At 39.0% G+C, this 25,431-nt stretch overlaps 1 protein-coding gene across 4 annotated transcripts in view; it reads left to right on the top strand.

The window, feature by feature from the left end:
• The window catches only part of CD163 (CD163 molecule), a 30,977-nt gene extending 6,354 nt beyond the window's left edge, over positions 1-24,623 (top strand). Inside the window, exons 5-17 of one of the 4 annotated variants that reach the window (XM_044385252.3) lie at positions 3,077-3,397; positions 4,164-4,484; positions 14,205-14,519; positions 14,618-14,932; positions 15,321-15,413; positions 15,495-15,809; positions 16,998-17,318; positions 18,279-18,587; positions 18,948-18,983; positions 19,183-19,290; positions 20,565-20,660; positions 21,567-21,616; positions 24,403-24,623. In XM_044385252.3, the coding sequence (XP_044241187.2) occupies positions 3,077-3,397; positions 4,164-4,484; positions 14,205-14,519; positions 14,618-14,932; positions 15,321-15,413; positions 15,495-15,809; positions 16,998-17,318; positions 18,279-18,587; positions 18,948-18,983; positions 19,183-19,290; positions 20,565-20,660; positions 21,567-21,586 (2,570 nt within the window). In that variant the 3' untranslated portion in view covers positions 21,587-21,616; positions 24,403-24,623. Of the gene's footprint in view, positions 1-3,076; positions 3,398-4,163; positions 4,485-14,204; positions 14,520-14,617; positions 14,933-15,320; positions 15,414-15,494; positions 15,810-16,997; positions 17,319-18,278; positions 18,588-18,947; positions 18,984-19,182; positions 19,941-20,564; positions 20,661-21,563; positions 21,617-24,402 lie in introns of those variants that run through there. The other 3 variants (XM_044385251.3, XM_044385253.3, XM_057318930.1) reach the window with 3 other exon arrangements.
• Positions 24,624-25,431: the final 808 nt, after the last annotated feature.

The raw sequence follows: 25,431 nt of genomic DNA, 5'->3' as shown, positions 1-25,431 counted from the left end.
ATGAGAATAACTAGGTTAGGGAAGAAGGATGAACAGTGAAACTGAGATCCCAGTCATAAGGATAGAAGGAGGTGTTCAGAGAATAATCCAATCCTCCCTCTTCCCCCCAACACCCCAAAAAAGAGAAGAAAGAAAAAAGAGAAAAAGAAAAAAAAAACAGCTTAACTAGCAAATTGTACTTTTAGGATGAATTTTAAAAACAAATCACACTTCTTATCAACCTCTCCCTGCAAAGAGTTTAAGCCACCTCTTCCCAAAATATTAGTTCAAATTCACAGAATCAAGTGATAAAAAAATAGTTTGGTTTTCTATGAAAACCTCATTTATGCTAGTGTTATGGTGTGAACAGACTCTGTGTCTAGAGACTTCCATGTTCCATGTCTGTTCAGGGCACAAGGACAGTGGATTTTTGTGTGCAGGGATGATGCCCCTTTTTTCACTTGAGTTCTTAGTTTGAAGCAGACCTAGTAGGTCCTGAACCCCAGAGAACATTCAGAAAAACAGAGTAAAAGTGTCCCTGTATTCACCAGATATCTTTTTTTTTTCCTAATGATGAAAACTCAACTCAAATTTTAACTAACTAACTAACTAACTTTAAGGAAAGAGGATGCTGACTAAGAAAACTGGGGAGTCCAGAGGTCCCGTTGGCTTCAGGCACAGCTGGATTCAAACACTGAAACAATGCCATGGGGGTTCTGGCTCTTTTTCTATTTCTTACATTGGCCCTTTGCTGTTGTTGGACAACATGACCATCTATTGTTTGAACTACAAAGAATGGGATTCCTACAGAAGAGATGGGATTTGTTAGCTGAAGAAAGCGAGAGGGATTGGGGATTGAAAAATGCACAGGAGTTACCTTCCATTCTCCTTTACCCACCAAAATCTTTCTAGGTCCCCAATCAGCACATTTCTTCTCAATGCTGAGGACTCACAGTAAATAGTATTGTGGCAACAAATGCTAAAACTTCCAGAAGAAAGGGGCAACTTATTTATTACAAGAAATTGCTCAGGATCAAGCTCTGACTGGGGGAGGTTCTTTGAAGAATATCGATTGGGGGAGATGAAAGTGGTAATGATGAGGTCCCCTTTTCTCTTTGCTTGCTTTTAGACTAAGGAAGTGGTCACAAAGGGACCAGGCATATAACGCAAACCAGGTAGTTATAGATAGGTAATGAGTCAGAGGTAAAAGTCAGTGTTGAGTCATGGGCAAACCGGAGTGTGTGCATATCACCTAAACACATGCAAATATATATTTAACAAGAAAAAACAATCAATTCCAATAAAAACTCCGTGATAGTCAAACAAATCTCTAGATAAAATATGGCCTCTGGATCTCCTGTTAGTAACATTTTCCTTTTTTTTTTTTTTTAAGATTTCATTTGTTTATTTAAGAGAGGGAGAGAGAGTAGGGGAAGCAGCAGGCAGAGGAAGAGCAGACTCCCCGTTGAGCAGGGTGCCCAATGCGGGGCTCGATCCCAGGACCCCGAGACACGACCTGAGCCGAAGTCAGAGGCTACCCAGGCACCAAAGGAACTCTTTTTATAGCACATACTCTCTGTACTGAAAAGTCGTGTCTTCTTTTTCTAAAAAAGTTCTTATTGAAGCATCATTGACATAAATGTTATATTAGTTTCAGATGTACAACATATTGGTTTGACAATTCTGTGAATTACTCGCTGTTCACCACAATAAGCATGGTCACCATTTGTCTCCGTACAAAGTTATTACAGTGTTATTGACTATATTCCCTATGCTATACTTTTCATCTCTCTGACTTACTTATTTTATAACTGGAAGTTTGTACCTCTTGATCCCCTTTATCTATTTCATCCATCCCCTTGCCCACCTCACCTCTGGCAACCACCCGTTTGCTCTCTATAGTTAAGTCTGTTCATTTGTTTTGTTTTTTAGATTGCACATATAAATGGAATCATTTGATATTTGCCTTTCTTTCTCTGACTTAATTCATTTAGCATTATATCCTATAGGTCCATCCATGTTGTTACAAATGGCAAGATCTCATTCTTTTTTAACGTTGAGTAATATTCCCTTCTCTTCCATATCCTGACTATTGTAAATAATCCTGCAATAAACATAGAAGCGCATATGTTTTTTCAAATTAGCGTTTTCATTTTCCTTGGGGAAATCACCGGTAGTGGAATTACTGGATCATATGGTATTTCCATTTTTAATTTTTTTATTAAGTTCTTAATTTTAATTCCAGTGTAGTTAAAATATAGTATCATATTAGTTTCAAGTGTACAAATTGGTGATTCAACAACTCTATACATTACTCAGTGTTCATCATGATGAGTGTACTCTTAATCCCCTTCACCTATTTCACTCATCCTCCCACCCACCTCCCCTCTGGTAACCATTAGTTCTGTGTAGTTAAGAGTCTGCTTCTTTGTCTCTCTCTCTTTTCTTTCCTTTGCTCATTTGTTTTGTTTCCTAAATTCCACATATAAATGAAATCATGTGGTATTTGTCTTTCTCTGACTGACTTATTTTACTTATAGTATTATACTGTCTAGCTCCATCCATGTTATTGCAAATGGTAAGATTTTATTCTTTTTATGGCTGAATAATATTCTGTCATATATATACCACACCTTCTTTAGCTATTCATCTATTGCTGGACACTTGAGCTGCTTCCATAATTTGGCTATCATAAATAATGCTGCTATATACATAGGAGTTCATACATACATCCCTTCAAATTAGAGTTTTGTATTTTGGGGGAAAGTATCCAGCAGTGAAATTCCTGGATCATAGGTAGTACTATTAGGAATTTTTTGAGGAACCGCCATATTGGTTTCCATGGTGGCTGCATCGGTTTGCATTCCCACCAACAGTGCAAGAGGCTTCCCCTTTCTTGGCATCTTTGTCAAGACTTGTTATTTCTTATCTTTTTGATACTAGCTATTCTGAAAAGTCCTGTCTTCTTGCCCACGCCCCTCTTTCTTCATCTTTAATGATTTTCAGTGGTATTATATCACTGTTTTCTCTGTGTCTACTTGTAGTCCCCCCTTATTCTTGTTTGGTTGTCATGATTTGCTTTGTGTCCCTCTTACAGATGGAGCAGATCTCAGCCTGAGACTGGTAGATGGAGTCACTGAATGTTCAGGAAGACTAGAAGTAAAATTCCAAGGGGAATGGGGGACAGTGTGTGATGATGGCTGGGATAGTAACGACGCTGCTGTGGTGTGTAAGCAATTGGGATGCCCAACTGCCGTCACCGCCACGGGTCGAGTGAACGCCAGTGAGGGAACTGGACACATTTGGCTTGACAGTGTTTCCTGTCACGGACACGAATCTGCTCTCTGGCAGTGTAGACACCACGAATGGGGAAAGCATTACTGCAATCATAATGAAGATGCTGGTGTGACATGTTCTGGTAAGTTAAAATAAAAAGAAAAACAGAGAAGGAAGGACCTGTGTTTTTTAGGAGTAAGAATGGGTGTGAGATGGGAGAGACAGAAATAATTAATAATTTCCTTATTGTAAGGAATCTTAAACACATTCTTTTTTTTTCTTTCTTAAAAGATTTTATCTATCTATCTTCTATCTATCTACCTATTTATATCTATTTATTTAGAGAGCATGAGCAGGGGGAGAGGCAGAGGGAGAGGGAGAGAGTGAATCCTCAAGCAGACTCCATACTGAGCTGATAGCCTGACCTGGGGCTCAATCCCACAACCCCAAGATCAGGATCCAAAGATCACAACCCTGAGATCACAACCTGAACCAAAACCAAGAGTTGGACACTCAACCGACTGAGCCACTCAGGCATCTGCATTCTTTATTTGACTAATTTGGAGGGTTGTCTGACTATTTTCTGTAGTAATTATTCAGGCTGCTGTTAGGGGCCACATTTCAGATTCTTAAATCTACATGGATCTCTGAGACATAAAATGTTCTGTCTTTTTAAAAAATCTCCAACTTGTTCATATTTTTCTGCCATTGACAATTTCTATTAACCCTTGCAACTATAATCCTGTTTCTACCGAATTCATGGCCTCTACTGGCTGTTAAAAAAAGCCAGAAGATAGAGAAGTCATCATTTCCAATGCCTCAGTATCTGGGAAGGAAGATAAAAAATCTATTCTTTGGGAGCTAACCTCCATATGTATCTATGTACTAAGTTTATGTTTCTTTTGCAGATGGATCCGATCTGGAGCTGAGACTTGTCGGTGGAGGCAGTCGCTGTGCTGGGACAGTGGAGGTGGAAATTCAGAAACTGATAGGGAAAGTATGTGACAGAGGCTGGGGACTGAAAGAAGCTGACGTGGTTTGCAGGCAGTTGGGATGTGGATCTGCTCTCAAAACGTCCTATCAGATTTATTCCAAAGTTAAGACAACAGACACATGGCTGTTTTTAAGCAGCTGTGTTGGAAATGAAACTTCTCTTTGGGACTGCAAGAACTGGCAGTGGGGTGGACTTAGCTGTGATCACTATGAAGAAGCTAAAGTTACCTGCTCAGGTAAGACTTTCAATTGACATGTTAAGAAGTTGGATTCCAAGAGTATAAATTTCCAGTAAGATCCTTGAAACTGATGAGAAACATTGGTCCTTATGACTATATCTCACTCAAGAAATGTCTAGTTCACAAGTGCCCTCCTTAATCTCATCTGCCCCACCTCCCCTCTGGTAGCCATATTTTGTTTTCTACAATTAAGAGTCTGTTTCTTGGTTTGCCTCTCTCTCTCTTCTTTTTCCTATGCTTGTTCATTAAGAAACAAAGCAAAATAATTGAGTCATTTTTAAATCCATGGAAGTATGAAAGATTAAGAAGTATTAAAATTGAAGGTAGAACTTAAATACGTCTTTCATGGAAATGTCTCCAAATGATTTTAATAATATGTTGGATAAGCTGGCATGACTGAACCTTAGGTTCTTTCTTTTTTTTTTTTTAATTTGTTATTGTTATGTTAGTCACCATACAGTACATCATTAGTTTCCATGATTAGTTTCCATAGATTACATTCCATGATGTAGTGTTCCATGATTCATTGTTTGCGTATAACACCCAGTGCTCCGTGCAATATGTACCCTCCTTAATACCCATCACCAGCCCAGCCCAACCCCCAACTCCTCCCCTCTGAAACCCTCAGTTTGTTTCCCAGAGTCCGTAGTCTCTTGCGGTTCATTCCCCCTTCTGTTTACCCCTCCCTTCATTCTTCCCTTCCTTCTCCTACAGATCTCACTGTTATTCTTTTGTTCCACAAATGAGTGAAACGATATGATAATTGTCTTTCTCTGCTTGACTTATTTCACTTAGCATAATCTCCTCCAGTCTAGTCCATGTTGCTGCAAATGTTGGGTAATCGTTCTTTCTGATGGCTTAATATTCCATTGTATATATGGACCACATCTTCTTTATCCATTCGTCTGTTGAAGGGTATCTCAGCTCCTTCCACAGTTTGGCTATTGTGGACATTCCTGCTATGAACATTGGGGTGCATATGGCCCTTCTCTTCACTACATCTCTATCTTTGGGGTAAATACCCAGTAGTGCAATTGCTGGGTCATAGGGTAGCTCTATTTTTAACTTTTTAAGGGACCTCCACACTGATTTTTCCAAAGTGGCTGTACCAACTTGCATTCCCACCAATAGTGTAAGAGGGTTCCCCTTACTCCACATCCTCTCCAACATTTGTTGTTTCCTGCCTTGTCAATTTTTGCCATTCTAACTGGCGTAAGGTGGTATCTCAATGTGGTTTTGATTTGAATTTCCCTGATGGCTAATGATTTTGAACATTTTTTCATGTGTCTGTTAGCCATTTGTATGTCTTCATTGGAAAAGTGTCTGTTCATATCTTCTGCCCATTTTTTGATTTGATTATTTGTTTTTATCTGTGTAAGAATTTCTTCTTTCTGAATGTTTTTGTGTATTTCACTGTAACCTCTTTTAGCAGTTCCACAGTGAGCTGTGAGTTGGCCAGGTATAAGGAAAATCTCTAGTATTTAATGCTAATCACATTTATACAAACACTAACATTGTTGAAAAGTGATGCCTTTTTAACAACTGTAAGGTAACATATTGACATAACTATTACTTATATAGTAAAAGAAAGACTTCAGGGAAAGAAACATAAGAGCAAAACCATTAGCCATGTAGAGATGTAGTCGTATGGAGCTGCATGTCCACTAACCAATGGCTTTACTCCAGATACATCCTAATCTAGATGTGCTCCCATGTGCATTACCTGATGTTACAAATTGTGTCTAATTACATAGAAATTATCCTCTGATTGGAAAAAGACAATCTTTAAAGATACAAATTTGAATATACATAACTGCTTTCAACCGTCGTCTTTTCTTTTCTAAAGAGGTTTCTTGATTCGACAATATATTCACATAGTGCACACTTTGTTTTTGTGTGTGTGTGTTTTCGTGTGTGTTTGTGCTTTTTTTTGTTGTTGCTGTTGTTCACACTTTGAAATGAAAGTGTAAGCTCTTCCTGAAAGATATCCCCACCTGTCCAGTCCTACTCTTCACAGACAACTTACATGACTGGGGTATTTATATATTCTTTAGGAGATATTTTATGTAAATACAAAAAAAAATCCATATATAAGTTTCACCTCATTTTGTTTGTTCAAATGTTGGCATATTATATATAATATTGTTCTGTACCATAGTATTCACTTAGTAGAATATCTTGACCATTTCATATCAATATTTAAAGACCTTTCTGAAATTACTTCTCTACCCATGACATCTCTCTTCTTATCATTTACTACTGTGTGGCTTTATTTATATTTTTAATTCCTTTTATTAGATAAAATTAGCTTGGTTTTGCTTTTTTTTAATGAACCAGCATTTGGATTTTTTAAGATTAATACTATTTTCATTTTCTAATTCATTATAATTTGTTTTTCTTTCTATTAATTCCTTTATGATTTCTGACTGATTTAACTTCTTGAGTTCAGTGCTTAAATAATGTTGATTCTTTCCTAGTTATTAATATAAATATGTGAGGTTGTAGGTTTTCCACTGAGTATACCAGTGACTGTATCATATAATTGACTAACTGATGCTCTGTGAATCTGGGACATAGATCTTCCTGTGACTGTAATGTGGTCGTTATGAATTGTTCTTTTTAGTATTACAAAGTTTCCCCTTTTCTGTGGTTGAATGATTTTTCTTCTGAATCAAACTTGTCTGATAGTAATATCACAACTATTGCTTTATTTATTTTCTATTCTTTTATTTTCAACCTTTATGAATCATTTGTATTCATCATAGAATTCAGGTTAATTTTAAAAGCATAAATACATAAATACAAGCATCACTTTTTTCATCATTGAATTCAGATTTATTTTAGAAAGAATATTATTTATTTAGAAAGAAATTGGATTACTTTTTAGAGATGAGAGGCATATTTGACCTTAACTTAGTCATATTATGCACTTCCATGTTGTCATATTATGTATACATAATATTTATTGTCAACATGTATCATGCTACAACTAACCATGAGCTGTATTTCTCTACATAATTTTGGGGGGGGGAGCTTTGTGTTTGGGCATATGTAAGTATAATTGTATGTCTGATCATTTCCTTCTAAATATTTTCCTATTAATTGTATTTTATATTAGTTAGCGTGAAGTTTAGCAGCATCCAAAAGAAAGCCAAATAAGAGTGGATAAAGAAAAAATTTACTTCTTTCTCACTAAAATAAGTCAAATAGGTAAGCAGTTTAAGGTTATTTGGGTGTTTCTGTGGGCACCAAGAAGTACCTAGAGTTGTTTTTCTGTGGTAATTATCAAATCCTATTGGTCAAGAATGGTAAGTTGCCCTGGAACTGAGTGAGTTCCCTGGTAAGCCAACCTGATAGGCCAGGTTCTGCCCTCTGAGAAGCTGTTCTCTGTCCATTGTCCTTCCTGGGCCCAGGTGCTATTCTGAGGGCAGATCCTTCTACTGCGTGCTTTCCACAGTCATACCTGAGTGCGGTTTTGGGGGCTGCACACCTTTCACAACCCACTTTCTGCTGACATTGTCTCGGGGACCCTTGGATTGCTTTACAGATTGAATTATTATTGGCTGATGTCAGCTGTCCTCAAAGTCAGCGAAACAATTCTCTCCAAACTTAGTACCCTTCTAGTTGACTTTCTTTCATCTAATGCCACCTGAAGGTAACCAGAGTCAGGGAATATATTTACAGACTTCGATCTATGCTGTGACCAGCCCCTTCCTCTTAATTTATTGCCTGATGCCCTGAGGTCATTTAAAACTTGAGGTTTGGGAGGAAAAGCAAGACCAAAGTCCTGTCTTTGCTGGTAGGCTCATGGATGTTGTATATGGAGTGTCAATTCTATTTTCTGTTAAGCCTACAGTTTTATCACCACCCCAGTTTGGGGGGTAGGATACTTAGGGTTTGGTTTGGTGTTTTTTGTTTTTTTTTCGATCCTGCAAGTTCCAAATTATAGGTCTCTCAATTCATTATGTAGTAGCTACAGGCAGAACGTGCCTTCCTTACAAAATTGGTATTTTTCCTTCCATTTGTTTCTTGCAGTCTGGCTACTTCAAGTCTAAGTTCATCTCTCTCTTGTAACGGCTGAAAGTGGCAGAGGATTTATGTCATGCCAGCATTCTGATCTTTTTTTTCAGTTTTTTTGTTCTCCGAGTATGTTCTCTGATTTTTCAGCTTCAGAGAGCACATGGTTTTCTTTCCAAGGTGACATTTATCTGAATACCTTACCGTGGATAATAAGACATTAGCTTTCCAGTCTATAATATCTGAGTTATTATATATTTTATCCCTCCATTCCATTCAACTGCATCCAAAATTTAGGTTTTATTACTAGACCACTTCAGTTTTGGTAACATTCTGAATTATTTAGGATTCTATTCAACTGCATATTATAGAAATCCCAAATAGTGTACATTTGAAGCTGAAGGTGGGCCCTTCTGTTTACAGAACTATATTTTTATTTGCTACGTATGCCGTGTGTGCTCTTTGCCTTCTTTTGTAAACTCTTTTGTTATATTGTGTAGTTTTAGAAGCTCTTCTACTTACATGGGCACATAGGTTTTAGCACTCTTTTTGCTTTGCTAGAAATAGAATTTATAATTTTGTTTCTTTTTTGAAAGATTCATTTATTTATGAGAGAGGGCACACACAAGTAGGGGGAGGGGAAAAGAGAGAGGATCCCAAGCAGACTTCCCACTGAGCAGGGAGCCAGAAGGGGGGCCTGATCCATTGACCCATGAGATCATGACCTGAGCCAAAACCAAGAGTTGGTCACTTAACTGACTGAGCCACCTCGCCGCCCCTGAAATTTTGTCTCCTGATTTCTTGATACTTTCAGAAGATTTCCAGGGGGGGAAAAATCATGGAAATATCTCTGTGCCTGCCAAGTTCAAACTACAAATTCCATTATCTGTTTAAATTCTTAGAATTAGTTTTGTAGAGCACAGGGCTTTAAGGCTGAAAAGGGCCAAAGAACTCAATAAAGCAGGAAGATTAGAAAGATAAAGCAACAATTTCTCTCTGATGGGAAGTTTTGATAAACCAGCCACAAATGGGTCCAAGAAAATTCACTACAAAATTACTTTGAATCCCAGACATTTTGTTGGTGATGGCATGCGTAGGTGCCACAGAGAACATCTGAACTTAGCAAACAGTTCATATGAGTTGTGCTGTATTTACTGAGATGTTTAAGATTAATTTTTATTTTAGAGAGACGGAGAGAGAGCACAGTGTGGGGGAGGGGCAGAAGGAGAGGGAGAGAGACGCCCACGCAGACTAAGCACTGAGCACAGAGCCTGACTCGGGGCTTGATTCCAGGACCCTGAGATCACAACCTGAGCCGAAACCAAGAATCGGATGCTTAACCGACTGTGCCACCCAGGTGCCTCTGTATTTACTAAGGTTTGAGAAACAGTTTTGGTCCTAGAATGACTTCTACTTCTTCAGAGTCTGGAAAGGAATTAATGATTAAAAAGTGTTAATGCTTCTTTAAGTCATATTGTGGATTTTACCTATTACTAAACAAAAAGAAGTAATTCTAATGAATTCTTTCTTCTATTTGTTCTTCATGTCTTCATTTATCCGCTTCTAGAGAAAGAAATACAAATTTAGTTACTTATTCCAGGGGAAAGTTTAAATTATTGATCAAAGGAGCTAAATCCAGGTACAAAAATCAAATTAATGGGTTTAACATTAAAATGCAGTCACAGGTTTAGCAGGAAAGAAATCTCTTAAAGGAGTAAATCTTGACTATTATAACCATATACACAGAGTAAATGACATAAGGAAGCCAACTCATGGTGTAGAGTAATGTGTTACTAACAGATTCATGGAAAAAAAAAAAGCTAGAATGGAATCTCCAAGTCATTTCTGCATGGAAGAATTTCCCTCTGCCCTGGATTCAAATGTTTTAGGACAAAGGAAACGTTTGGTTTCATGTTTTGGTTTGTTTTGGCACCGGCTGGGTTTTATTTTGTTCGAGTTGGATCCAGATAAGAGAGCAAGAGGTTACAAGAAAGCTGACTTTGGCTCATTCATTGCCTTTGTTTAAAGGTTTATATCTCTCCCAAAGTGGAATGGAATCATATGCATACGAGGTAATGATATCTTAGAGGAATTCCATGCTCAGATAATGAAATAGTAAGAAGAAGTTAAGGACGCAACTCAAGAGTCTTTCATTATTTGTGGGGGAGAGACATTATTTGCTTTAAACTCGGAGCTGTTTTTAGAAAGCAAGGTTTTCTTCAACTCACGTTTGGGAAGAAACTAGCTTTGTACTGATTTAACGGGCAAGTGGTGAAATTTTAATGTGCTGGGGTATTTTATACTGCTACTATAGAGAATATAGTCAGATCCGAAACATTCTCGGAAACTGGCAAGTGCTGATAGGATATCTGTGTCACGCTGAGAGTAATATCAAGGGAATTAGTGCTCTTTGACAGCAGGCATTTCTAAAAGATGTATGTCCTTTAGAAGGTCCTTCAAATGCGCTTCCTTTTTTTACAAAATTAATTAAAGGAAATAGTTTGTGTCTTCCAAATAATTTGAATCATCTCTGGGTATGTTAAAACAAACTTTTATCTTGATGATTGTACTCCTCAACTTGGCAAAAAGTGTCCTTAAAACCCGAGCTCCATTTCTTTAGCTTTATTTCTGGTGTGCCTTTTCTTTACATGTTACATCCCATCCATGCTAAATTATTCATAATTCCTCAATTACACCACATTTCATGACTGCGTCCTTTATTTCTTATATTTTATTTATTTATTTTTTTAGAGAGGGAGAGCCGGGGAGGGAAAGAGGGAGAGAAAGACTCTTAAGCAGGCTCCACATCCAGCACAGAGCCTGTCGCAGGGCTCAGTCTCACAACCCTGAGATCATGATCTGAGCTGAAATCAAAAGTAGGACACTTAACCAACTGAGCCACCCAGGCGCCCCTACGACTGTATCCTTTAAATGTGTATTTACACATCACTTACTTGGCAAACTCCTTATCTTTTTAATTCAAAACTCAGATTGAATTTATAGCACTCTCTATAGTTTTCTTGCAAAGCCTCAAATAGAGCTGATGACTCCTTCATTTATTAGTTTTGTATCTAACATATATTTTTAGTTTTGGACTCATTTTTTTAAATATTTTATTTGAGAGAGAGAGCACAAACGGGGGGGGAAGGGCAGAGGGTGAAGCAGACTCCCCATGAGCAGGGAGCCCGACGGGGAGCTCAATCCCAGGACTCCAAGATCATGACCTAAGCCGAAGGCAGATGCTTAACTGACTGAGCCGCCCAGGCGCCCCTGGACTCATCATTATTTGAACATGTATTATCTTCTGCTCACCTGTGCATTTTTGAGGGAGAGGGTGATCAATGAGAAATTAAGCAGCCTTGAAAAGAAGGAGCTTTTTCCCAGGTACATAGGTTCAGAAATGCATTGTAAGTGGTGAGAAAAGTGTTGGCAGAGGCGCAGAAGCCTGGCATGACCAGGCTTAAGGTTGGAGCATCAGGTACAATTGATAAAGTAATAGACATGAAAACCTAAAAGGTGACATCATCAAGTATTTTAAAGTATGCTAAGAAATTACTGTTTATCATTTCTCTTTAATTGTCATAGATGGGTGACATTGGAGAATCTACCAAGCTCTCTGTGCTTCAATTTCCTTAAAAGAAAAGTGGTAGTTATCGTACTACCTGCTCCACAGGAATTACACAGCAAGTGACCAATACATGTTAACTGCGGTGGTTATGATTACTATTAGTAGTAGTAGTAGTATCTATTTTCACTGATGAACTGAACTGTTTCAGACTTTTGAGCCCACCCAAATGCCTAAAACATTGTAGGTCCTTGATACTATTTGGTGAAAGGATAAATTACTGCATAAATAGTAAAGAAACATTGAACTGCCTTGAAGACAATCGTGTGAAAATACTTAAAATGTAATAATATATCTGTAGGCATGACATAGATTTATTAGAAAGAGAGCTTAGAAACAAGATTGGAGGGGGGTGGGGGAATGGGATAGACCAGTGATGGGTAGTAAGGAGGGCACGTATTGCATGGTGCACTGGGTGTTATACGCAACTAATGAATCATGGAACTTTACATCAGAAACCGGGGATGTACTGTATGGTGACTAACATAATATAATAAAAAAACATTAAAAAAAAAAAGAAACAAGATTGCTTAGGAAACCATTGCAAGGGTCTACCTGACATATGATGACCAAAAAAAAAAAAAAAGACAAATTACATTAAAACAGTAGCAACAGGGGTGCCTGGGTGGCTCAGTCAGTTAAGCATCTGACTCTTGGCTCAGGTCATGATCTCAGGGTCCTGAGATTGAGCCCTGTGCCAGGCGCCAGCTCAGCGAGGAGTCTGCTTGAGATTCTCTCCCTCTCCCTCTGCCCCACCCCCTGCTCGCACTCTCTCTTCCTCTCTCTCCGGGTTTCTCTCTAAAACTAATGAATCATCGAACTTTACATCAGAAACCAGGGATGTACTGTATGGTGACTAACATAATATAATAAAAAAATTAAAATAAAAAAAAAGAAGACAATCAATAAAAACAGCTTACAAGAAAAAAAATTAAATAAATAAATCTTAAAAGAAAAAGTGGTAGCAACAAATAAGGAGGAGACATATCCTGGAGGACTGCCAGGTCTTAGTGAATTTCCACACGAGCAGTGTGTTGAGAGGATCAGGAGCCTACGTTTTGGAACGTGCTGCCTGCTTTCAAATCCTGGCCCTTCGGCAACTCCCTATGTGACTGCAGCAAATTACTACACCTCTCTGCTTTATTTTCCTTGTCTGTAAAATTGGAATGATATTAATAATCATCCCCTGAGGAGATTGTAAAGATTAGGTGAAATAATGTTTGTTCCATGTTTAGTAAAGTGCCATAAATAACATAGGTGCTCATTTAATGTTTGCTACTGTCATTATCAGTACCATTATTTATGAGATAAAGAAGTGGTTCGACTTTTAAGTGATTCTAATTTGGTCTGGATATCATTAGTTGAGTAAAGAATACTGTGGTCCTGTCAGTAAAATAATGTATTCAATTTTGAACACCTTATGTCCAAGTAGATATGTTTATGAATATAAATTTAAAGAGAAACATAAAGATGAAAACATATTTATTGGCAGTTAAGAGAAGGTGAGGGAGTTGAGGACAGAATTTTGGCCAGGGAACGCATGAAAGGTTCTGGTAAAGCACTGTCAGACGGGTAGGAGGAAAAAACAGGAGAAAGGAGTATCTCATGTGTCAAGTGTAACACATATCAAAGGGAAGAAGAAATCCCATGTTCAGTTCGAAAACAGGAAGTATAGTGCAACACTTTATATAAAACCATTCAAAAAGGTTGGGGCCAACACCAGACTGTGGTGGGTAGAGAAATGAATATAAGACTAAAAAATAAAAAAAGAAGATACATATCACCTACAGTCTTCAGTGTTGCAAATAATATACACAAAATATTAAAAGAAAAGAGTTATCATGCTTCTAGGAATGGTTGATGCCAAGAAACAAAGTTCTAAAATTCTCTCAGACGAATTGGTCCAGTGAGGAATGGGGAGATCTAGAATTTGCCATCCCCAACTCCAGGCAGAAAAGCCAAGGGGAACAAGTATGGAAAATCATTAAACACCCCAGCCTCCCCTTTCCACTCCCATCATGCAGGAAAAATCTGGGAATCATGTCATTTCTCACTGAAATAGTATCATTTTTCAGCCCACAGGGAACCCAGACTCGTTGGAGGAGAAGTTCCCTGCTCTGGTCGTGTTGAAGTGAAACATGGCGACAGGTGGGGCACCGTCTGTGACTCTGACTTCTCTCTGGAAGCTGCCAGTGTGCTGTGCACAGAGTTACAGTGTGGCACAGTCATCTCCATCCTAGGGGGAGCTCACTTTGGAGAAGGCAATGGACAGATCTGGGCTGAAGAATTCCAGTGTGAAGGGCAGGAATCCCATCTTTCACTCTGCTCAGTAGCCTCCCGGCCAGATGGGACTTGTAGCCACAGCAGGGATGTTGGAGTCGTCTGCTCAAGTGAGACCCAGAGAACATGTTCAAATTGTTCCCATACTGTGAAGAGGGTGGGGTTAGGTAATTGCAGACATCTTTTTAAAAGCCCTATTTCCTTCCAGGATACACAGAAATCCGCTTGGTGAATGGCAAGACCCGATGTGAGGGAAGAGTGGAGCTCAAGATACTTGGGAACTGGGGATCCCTCTGCAACTCTCACTGGGACATGGAAGATGCCCACGTTTTCTGCCAGCAGCTCAAATGTGGAGTTGCCCTTTCTACCCCAGGAGGGGCGCATTTTGGGAAAGGAAGTGATCAGATCTGGAGGCACATGTTTCACTGCACTGGGACTGAGCAGCACATGGGAGATTGTCCTGTAACTGCTCTGGGTGCATCGCCATGTTCACCTGGGCAAGTGGCCTCTGTAATCTGCTCAGGTGAGAGGATGACAGACAGCAAATGATGAGCCTTTCTCATGGTGGCGTGTCTTCAGAGCAGGTGTACCTATAGGGATGAAGAACAAAAGTCAAAGGGCATGATCTATTTTAGGGATCATGAAAAGTGTGCCAGAATATTAACCTCATGTGTCTTTTTAGAGGAAAAGTAAACTTAATTTTCACAAAACTCATAATTACCTACCTGGTGCTTACCACATACCGGCCCTTCTCAAAGCGCTTGATTCATTTCCAGCCTAGTTGACCTGCCACCTTCCCCTCTCTCTAAAGCTGTTTGTTCTCGGCTCATCTGTCTCACACTCTGTTGGATCTCCCTTCCTCACCCTACGTTTTTTGTATCTCGTATGACTGAGCAGTTTGGTGTTTGCAGGAAATCAGAGTCAGACATTATCCCCATGCAACTCGTCATCTCCGGACACAACGAGGGCTACCACTCCAGAAGAAAGTGGCATTACTTGCATAGGTGAGAATCAGTGACCAATCTATAAAAATGACCTCAGTCCTCATGAATGTGTTTTATTAATATTTTATTTTCCCTTTCCAGGGAGTGGTCAACTTCGCCTGGTAGATGGAGGTGGTCGCTGTGCTGGGAGAATAGAGATCTACCATGAGGGCTCCTGGGGCACCATCTGTGATGACAGCTGGGACCTGAGTGATGCCCACGTGGTGTGCAGACAGCTGGGCTGTGGAATGGCCATTAATGCCACTGGCTCTGCTCATTTCGGGGAAGGAACAGGGCCCATCTGGCTGGATGAGGTGAACTGCAACGGAAAAGAATCGCGTATTTGGCAGTGCCGTTCGCATGGCTGGGGGCAGCACAATTGCAGGCATAAGGAGGATGCAGGAGTTATCTGCTCAGGTAAGTTCTGTGCAGAAGATCTGGTCACAATTACTTAAGGAAGGACTGAGAAGGAGCCAAGTAGAGTGAGGGATATTAAACAGAGAAAATTCCCTGAAAAGCAGGTTTAGAGGGAACTATTGCTTGAGTCATGGTCCCAAAGTGTGGATTTGATTACTTAATGCTACCCCATGTGCAAGGTAGTATAATATCAGAAAGGGAAAAATACAGAAATAGGCTTGCATATCATGAACATGACAACAAAACTAAGATCGAGAACTTCTTTTATGAATATATATGGAGCTACATTCAGCGCACCACTTGATACCACTGTATAAAGGGACAAGAAGAAATAAATCCAGCACTACATTCTACAGGGCAAAAGATAATTACCATACCCAAGTAATTTTTCATGATAGGCAAATGAAATGTACTTGTCATAGGAGCAAAATTTGTCATAAGAGGCCACTGCCTTTATTCTGTATACATGGCAAGCTTTAGAAACTATTGTGAAGTTGAAAACTGTACTCAGTTGTAATATATTGGGAAAAAACAGAACTATGACTCAGTTACTTAGGGAAGTGAAAAATTCTATATGCCAGAGGTGATTTGATATCATTCACATTTAATGACATAACTGGTAGAGTACATACACAGCCAACTGTGAAGAGTCAGAAAAGGAAATATTTCATTTTAACATAATGTACACAACATTGGTTTTAGTGTCTGAGTATCTCACCAAATGTTAACTATCAAGAGAGCCACAAAAAATATATATATATATATACATACATATATATATATATATATATATGTGTGTGTGTGTGTGTAAATGAAATGTTTCTTGAGGCTAAAACAGTAGTAATTTAGGGAGAAAAATCCAAACTATATGACTGATATGAAAGGCTCTGAGCCCTTGATTAAGATTTAGAAATCAATTTAGAATCATTAGTGGTCTTCTAAAGAGGTCCCTAAGCACAAACCCAATACTAGAACACCATAAGCTATTTATAGAATTATACTATATTTACTGTAGAAATACTACATTTTATCAAAATCTACTAAATCATCCACAAGTTACTAAAGAATTGCTAGTATTTGACGTAGTATACCTATTTTTAAAACCATTCTCACCTTAGAGTAAAGGGAAGGGAGCCCTGTGAATCTTCAGAGAAGATGTGAAACTGCTAACTCTGTATTTCATCCCAGAGTTCATGTCTCTGAGACTGATCGATGAAACCAACAGACACAGCTGTGCAGGGCGCCTGGAAGTTTTTTACAATGGAGCTTGGGGCAGCGTTGGCAAGAGTGGTATGTCTGCAACCACCGTGGAGGTGGTATGCAGGCAGCTGGGCTGTGCAGACAGAGGAGACATCATCCCTGCAGCTTTAGACAAGCCAACGTCCAGGCACATATGGGTGGACAATGTCCAGTGTCCAAAAGGACCCGACATGCTATGGCAGTGCCCATCTGCTCCATGGAAACAGAGAGTGGCCAGCCCTTCAGAGGAGACGTGGATCACATGTGCCGGTGAGTATCTGCTGGCTGGTATGAGAATTTCATTTTGTAATTCCACTATCATCTTCTGATCTCATTAAGTAGGAATGAATAACCTCTGCTACCTATTCTACCCAGATGGTGTAATTGATTTCATTTAATTTGGCTTATAGGTATTCGGGATCATGGATTAGTTGTCCAAAAAGCATTACACTCCTCGTGGTCTTCTTGAAAGTTTTATTTAATTGCTTTCTCTGAGAACACATGAGGAGCAGAAAATATAAAATTCGGTAGTTGACTATTGAATGGTCTACCTTACCGTTCCCACTTTTCTTTCAAATACTATCTCGCTTTACTAACAGAAGAAGGAAAGCAGTCAAAAAGATCAATCCTGAACTATTTTGCCATCCTCCATCTTCTTACACTGGAAGAGGTTTTTTTATGTACCTGGAAATCTCCTAAATCTTTATTCTTTGAGAGAAGCTAACACTATACAGTGTTAACTTTGTTTATTTAACATTTCCTGAGTCACACTAACGTTCTTTTTTTTTTTTTTAATGATTTTATTTATTTATTTGAGAGAGAGGGAGGGAGGGCAAGCACGAGAGAGAGAGAGCTCGTGCACCAGCAGGGGGAGAGGCAGAGGGAAAGGGAGAAACAGGCTCCCCACTGATTAGGGATCCCAATGCAGGACTCGATCACAAGACTCTGGGATCATGACCTGAGCCGAAGGCAGACCCCTAACCAGCTGAGTCACCCAGGTGCTCCCACACTAATGTTCTTATGTCCAGGATGAAATACACTCAGTTTACTGAAAGGATATAGGCTTTCATAAGGGATAAATTTTGTTAAAAATATATTTTTAATTGCACATTAAATAAGCAAGTATTAAAATAGAGATTTAAAAAGAATTTCAAGTCTTTCTTTTCCTCTGTGACCTCTTAGATGTTTTTATGTTCTCAGAAGTGATCTAGGTGTCTGTGATTTTTTCAGACAAGATAAGACTTCAAGAAGGAACCTCTAATTGTTCTGGACGTGTGGAGCTCTGGCATGGAGGTTCCTGGGGGACAGTGTGTGATGACTCCTGGGACCTCAAAGATGCACAGGTGGTGTGTCGACAGCTGGGCTGTGGCCCAGCTCTAGAGGCACTAAAAGAGGCAGCGTTTGGTCAGGGGACTGGGCCCATATGGCTCAATGAAGTGACGTGCAAAGGAAATGAGTCTTCCTTGTGGGATTGTCCTGCCAGACCCTGGGGGCACAGTGACTGTGGGCACAAGGAAGATGCTGCTGTGAGGTGCTCAGGTGAGTGCCAGGAGCCTGGAGTAAGCTTGGAATCTCGGGCAGCAGCAAGGGGGTGAACAGTGAGGTGCTTTGTGTCAAGACTGGGCACCGCAACACGGGATCCGGTGGGGAGAGAATGATGATGTTTCAATCCGAAGGAACGATGAGAACATTTGTTGTTATACATTGGTCTCACCAAGGAAAAGCATTTGACTTATATGTGTCTTGGTACAGAAGGAATAAGGACAAGGGAACCCTAGTTTTAGGTGGGAAGGAGTAGTTTACTTGGTTGAGAGGCACCAGTGGCTCATATAAAAAAATAGAAAATTTTGTTCTACACATTACTCCCCAAATTGAGGCTCCTTCTCTTTCCTCCTACAGAAATTGCCATGGCCCAGAGATCATCAAATGCTGGAGGTATATCATGGGGTTTATGAGCATGGGTCCAATTATCTGCATTATTTAGAATCTTTTTTGTTAAGAGACTTTGGGTCAAAAGTCATTCGGAGGATTGGGAAACTTACTTCAGCCATCCTGTATCTAAGAGAGGGATGGTAACAGGGACTTTAGCCTGTTAGCTAAGACATCATCTCTTGTGATACTTACTTGCACTTAGGTCACACGTCCATTGTTATATTTGGGATCCTTGGCGTCATCGTGTTGACCTTTCTCGTTGCTCTCCTCTTGTGGACTCAGAGGCGAAGACAGCAACAGCGGCTTACAGGTCTGAGCCAAGTTATGGTCTTTCTAATGTCTCTATGGGATAAGAAGGTTCTTGGATACAATACATATTATCTGAAATATATATACATATTAAAAGCAAGTGTACGCATATTAGACTCAAGCATCAAACAGCCAAAAGGTTGGAACCTAGAAGAGGTTTAAGCAGTTTCTCCAAAAGAGGGAATAAGATTTCAGAGGAGAAAGGGGTTTTGGTTCATTGATGATTCCTGTACTCTAGCTGCATGTTTAATTGGGACATTATAGAATTGGTAGTTTAGAATGAATGTGCTTATATGGTTTAGGAGGAATGCTTTATTGCCCAAATATTTATTTGCTCTTACTATATACCTAGTAGTCATTTTACTGTTCTTTTAAGCAATATACTAGGCTCTGAAGTTATAGACATCAATAGTCAAGTGTTTTGGTCCCCATGGAATTTCAAGTCTAGCAGAAGAGATAGATATGCAAACAATAAGGTACTACGTAGTATTGCACGTTCATGTGACTAAGGAACACAAGTGGCGCAGAGAAGACAGTAATTAACTAGGGGAGGGGCAGGGGGAGAATTGGAGTCTTCTAAAAGGTTTTTGAGACGTTTTGAAAACCAAATTCAAAGAATTAGGTAAGGTGCATTATAGGGAAAGAGAAAAATATGTACAAGTGTGGAGAAGCTTAAGGGATGGCCACCTGCCATTTCGAGGGGAAGTAAAAGTTGAGTTCAAGGAGAGAAGCTACTGATAAGGTTGTAGAAGGATGAGGAGCAAAGGATGAATCATGTACTTCATGGTAAGAAGATGACTAGTCAAAGAGTATTATGTGGTGGGGGAGGGTGAAATAGTCCAGCTGTGTTTTGGAAAGTTCTGTTTGATGACGGGATATGTGAGAGGTTGTAGGAAGACCACATTATTGACAGGGGTAGCATTTTGAAATAGTTGACATAGAAGATGAAAAGGACTTGATAGCATGGAGAAGAGAGGACGGATAGATTTCAGAGAGATCTTTTTTTTAAAGCTCCCATGAATTAGCGAAGACTGCTGCCTGCTTAGGGGAAGAAACTGGGGTATCATATGATGGCAGTAGAGATGGTTTTGCCTCAGCCTACTGCATTTGAGTTTGTAGCATTATAAGGGAAAAGCTTGGTAGTAGAAGGGATGGAAACAAGACAAGGGCATGGATAAAGATTGAGTACGTGTGCACTGCTGGGAAAAAGCACCGGTAGTGAGGGCAAGTTTTATTATGATCAGCTGATCCCTAACCTAGGACCTCTGTTGTCAGTTTCTTTGAGAGGAGAGAATTCTGTCCACCAAGTTCAATACCGGGAGATGAATTCTTGCCTGAAAGCAGATGATCTGGACGTGCTGACTTCCTCAGGTCCGTGGGGTCTTTGAGGGTCTACAGCCCTGCGGTTCTGATCAGTAGCTACAATTGCAGCTGAGGCATTGTACTTTGCATAGCAGTGGAAAGAAATCTCAAACATGTAATAGGAAGCTTATGAAGCATATAGGGAAGAAAGGCAGGAATGATCTACAAAGTGACTCTTAGAGAACGTAAAACTGCAATCTTGTTGTCTGGCTTAGAGGTCTGTGATTATTTCTGGTGGAGGTACAAAGAACCATGCAAGTCGAATATTATGACTTGGACCTCATCTTATTGATACAAATTAATCTAAAAGCATTCACTTTTCACATCTCTTTCACAATTCTTACATCCTGCTCCTTTCCTTTCTCTAACTTGATATTTATATTATTTTCCCCTAAAAATCTAAAAGCTTGAACTTCCTACATCTTTTTCCCATAGAAGCCATCACCGTTTCCCATTACATCATACGGCTTTCTTTGTCCTCCAACTTCTGTTTTTAGCACCAATGCACTAATTCTGCCTCTGAGCAGCGTAATTCTGCTGGGTTGGAAGAAATAGCCCAGCACTCACTTACTCCACGAAGGCTCAACGCCTTCTCTGTATTCCTTACCTTCTGAGAAGGGCCTGCCACACTTCTTCAATCCCAGGGACTTGGTATTTGCTGCAATTATGTCGGGAAAACATATTTAAGGCATGGAAAAGACTTCCTGTGCCCCGTAAGTCACACGTTTGCCTTCCTAATTGTGGGCAATGCGTTTAAATGTTCAAAGAGATTCTAAGGCACTTGAGGGGAGGTCTAATTTATTTCCCAGTAATTATTTTCTTCCTTTTAGAAAATCCCAGTGAGTCAGATGATTTTAATGATGCTGGGCTAATTTCTGTGTCTAAATCTCTTCTTGTTTCTGGATGAAAAAGAAGACCATCCTGAGGTACACTGAAAAGGAAAATGGGAATTACAACCCAAGAAGGTGAGTGAGGAGAAGTTATTCAGTGTTGTTCAAAACAGGTACATTTTTTTGAAAATTGAGTATTCCTCTGGTATTATAAAAAAAAAGAATGTATATACCCACATTTCCATGCATAAGTATATATATTTACATATGTATGTATATCCATATTCAGAATATATAACAGCTCTTTATAAATGTGACTCTAATCCAACTCTTAGTTATATATTATTATTTTTAAAGATTTATTTACTTATTTGAGACAGAGAGAGAGAGAGAGAGAAAGGGGGAGACGCAGAGGGGGAGGGAGAGGGAGAGAATCCCAAGCAGACTTCTGGCTGAATGGGGATCCAGACTCAGGGCTTGATCCCACAACCCTGAGATCATGATCTGAGCTGAAATCAAGAGTCAGATGCTCAACTGACTGAGCCACCCAGGCATCCCAACTCTTAGTTACATATTCTAAACAATAACAATGGTACTTCATGGAGCTAAGGAGAAACTGGGTACATTTATATGATTAAATCTTTTCAGTATCTTGTAACGGTCATTTTGGGAAAAAGAAAAGACTTATGTCAACACTTATGACAACACTATGTTATGGTAAAGGTAGTATAAGATGCCATAAGAACATGGAAAGTTTTCCTAAGAAATTGGAGGAGATTCTGAAGATGTGCTATTCAAGGCAAACATCAAATGATTGAAAGACAGACAATTTTAGGGCAAGGACATAGCAGGTACAAAATATGGAGGCATAGAAAAGAACCACATCTTTGGAGAATGTTAATAAGTTTCTCATTCAAAAATATATATTGAACTGGGGTGCCTGGCTGGCTCGGTCAGTAGAGCATGCATCTCTTGCTCTCAGGGCTGTAAGTTTGAGCCCCACATTGGGTGTAGAGATTACATAAAATTAAAAACCTTAAAAAATATGTATTTATCATATTTATGGTGACAAATGGTGTTCTGAGCACTGAAGACACATAAATAAAAGATACTACTGACAAAGACATGATTGTTTAATGTAAATCTCAAGAGAGAAGAAGTAGTGAGAATCTAAGCTGAAAAGGCTGCATAGAGCCCTATCATGAATGGCCTTGTCTGCTATATTTCACATTCGTATTTTATTTTAGGGACTGTTAGGGAGACAGTGGGCTTTGAAAGATTAAGCTGGGGCAAGACACAGTCAGATTTGCATTTTATAATTTGCTTTCATGCAGAAAGTATAACAGAAGAAAATAGTGAATAGACAAGAAATTTGTTAAGTTATACATCAAAAGGAAAAGATGGTGAAATGAGATAGTGAATATATTTTCCATTAAAAAAAAATTGGGGGAGGACTATATATTTAGAAATGATATATGCCAAAGTATGGTTTTTTTGGTGGATATAAGAAATACAGATTGAGACACAGGATTAAAGATGGAACTCTTAAAAGTATATAAATGTAAAGTGTTAAATCATATATTTACACATACACACATAGAAGGTAATAAATTGGGGGCGCCTGGGTGGCACAGCGGTTAAGCGTCTGCCTTCGGCTCAGGGCGTGATCCCGGCGTTATGGGATCGAGCCCCACATCAGGCTCCTCCGCTGTGAGCCTGCTTCTTCCTCTCCCACTCCCCCTGCTGTGTTCCCTCTCTCGCTGGCTGTCTCTATCTCTGTTAAATAAATAAATAAAATATTAAAAAAAAAAAAGAAGGTAATAAATTGTATATAGCATGAAAGGGATAAATATACATATATATGCATCTTAATATATATCTTAACAATTGTTAAAGGATAGCATCTGATGGATCATCATTGGGCAAAGCTATGAAAAGACAGCTCACACAGAATGAATTTCAAGTGACAAATAGACATTTATAAATGCTCAAATTCACCAGTATGTCCAGGCAATTCAAATTACAACTAACACTGAGATGTCACTTTATGTAAATCAGACCACCAAAAATTTAAAACGACACCAATATTTATCGCTGGTGGAAATAACAGAGAAAAATCATAATTTCAAATATTGTTATTGGAAATGGGAGGTGTGGTAGCCTTTGCAGAAAGCCATCTGGAAATGTCTATGGAACACTTTTTAAATGTTCCACAGATCCTTTCATGCAAAATTCTACCCCTGAGAATTTCTTCCGGACAGATAAAGCCACTGGTGTGTAAGGACTTATAATGATTCCTTTTTACAGCATTGTTGGTAGGGGCAAAAAGCTGGAAATGGAATGAATGTCAGTGAGGTAATGGCTAGAAAAGTATGGTACGGCCGACTGAAAAAGGAAAATTCATCCACAAAAATGCAGTATTATTCCTTTATGTGCTCATGTTATCAAATATAATTAAACGTTTACACCTATAAGATTATATGTGTCTATACATATATAGAAACATTAAAAATCGAACTTTGTGAGATTAGAACTACAATAGACATGATTTATAATCTTAAACGTATGAATATTATTCCGATGTAATGAATAAGGATTAAACTACTTTTTCCTTGAAGAGGAGTCACTGCTGAGTCACTGCTTCAGAATCATGTGGGGGTACTTTTGAAAATGGCATTTTGGGGTGCCTTCCTAGTTCTACAAAATAGAAATAATTCCTATGAACGCTGAAGTTTGCAAATCATTGCATTCAAGTTTTCTGTTCAGGGAAGTAGTATGCTTTTTAATACATGTGAGTTTGTGTGTGTGTTTGGAGTGCACACGTGTGTGTGTTGTAACACATTATATTACATTATAACGTAATTCTTCTGTGCAAGCGTGTATGAAGAGGAAAATAGCAGTTTTTCCATTTATGATTTCAGTTCATCCTTTAAGATCCCATGATGAAGATCTGAACTATGGAATGGAGCAAGAATACACCTCGTTCACTGAAGACTACAATACAGTCCTTTGTCTCCTGGTGTCCCAAAGACTGCTGCTGAATTTATAAAAGTTAAATTGGTGAATGTGACTATTACAAGCTGTTTATAAGACCTTCAAGGGGATTAAATAAAAAGGAATATTGCTGATTTGAATGTCTTAACTTCCTGCTCTTGATTTTATGAATTTCTGAGTAGGCTTTCTGACTTTCAAAGGGTTTCATAAATATAACATGATGTCTTTTCATTTGACCATGTTTCCATTTGCCTATATGTGTTTTCTACTTTGGTTAATATAATAATTTTCTTCTTATTACCAAATCAAAACAAAATGTTTTTCTTTAGTTTTTTTTTTAAGAAAGGGAAAGTTAATGATTATTGAAAGGTTAATAATATATTGTTACCTCTACAAGGCATGAATCTCATTGGTTCTTAATTGCTTTTTGTTATTGTAATTCTTGTCGCTGACAAAATACGCACAGCAATGCCTGGTAAAGGTACAAAGACTCAATGATTCACTTGCTTGCTCCTTAGGACAGTGTAACTAAAACTGAAATGAATGTGTAAATTACATCTTTTCTATATAAATGTAAGTTGTAATGAAAACTCATATTCTATTAAAAATCACATATCCATATTATATATTAACATAGATGATAACTTTTTAAAAGATTTACTTATTTATTCGAGAGAGAAGGAGCAGGGAGAAGGGCAAAGGGAGAGGGAGAAGCAGACTGCCCATCTAGTGGGGAAACTGACATGGGGCTCGATCCTGGGATCATGACCTGAGCTGAAGGTGGACACTTAACCGACTGAGCTACCCAGGCACCCCAGAAGATAACATTTAAGGAAAGACTTATAGGGGCCTCTGGGTGGCTCAGTCCTTAAGCGTCTGCCTTCAGCATGATCCTGGCGTTATGGGATCGAGCCCCACATCAGGCTCCTCTGCTGGGAGCCTGCTTCTTCCTCTCC

Source organism: Ursus arctos, unplaced genomic scaffold (assembly GCF_023065955.2).
Source record: "Ursus arctos isolate Adak ecotype North America unplaced genomic scaffold, UrsArc2.0 scaffold_26, whole genome shotgun sequence".
NCBI classification, from domain to species: domain Eukaryota; kingdom Metazoa; phylum Chordata; class Mammalia; order Carnivora; family Ursidae; genus Ursus; species Ursus arctos.
The sequence above is the reverse complement of the archived record's forward strand: the minus strand, read 5'-3'. Positions and strand labels throughout refer to the sequence as shown.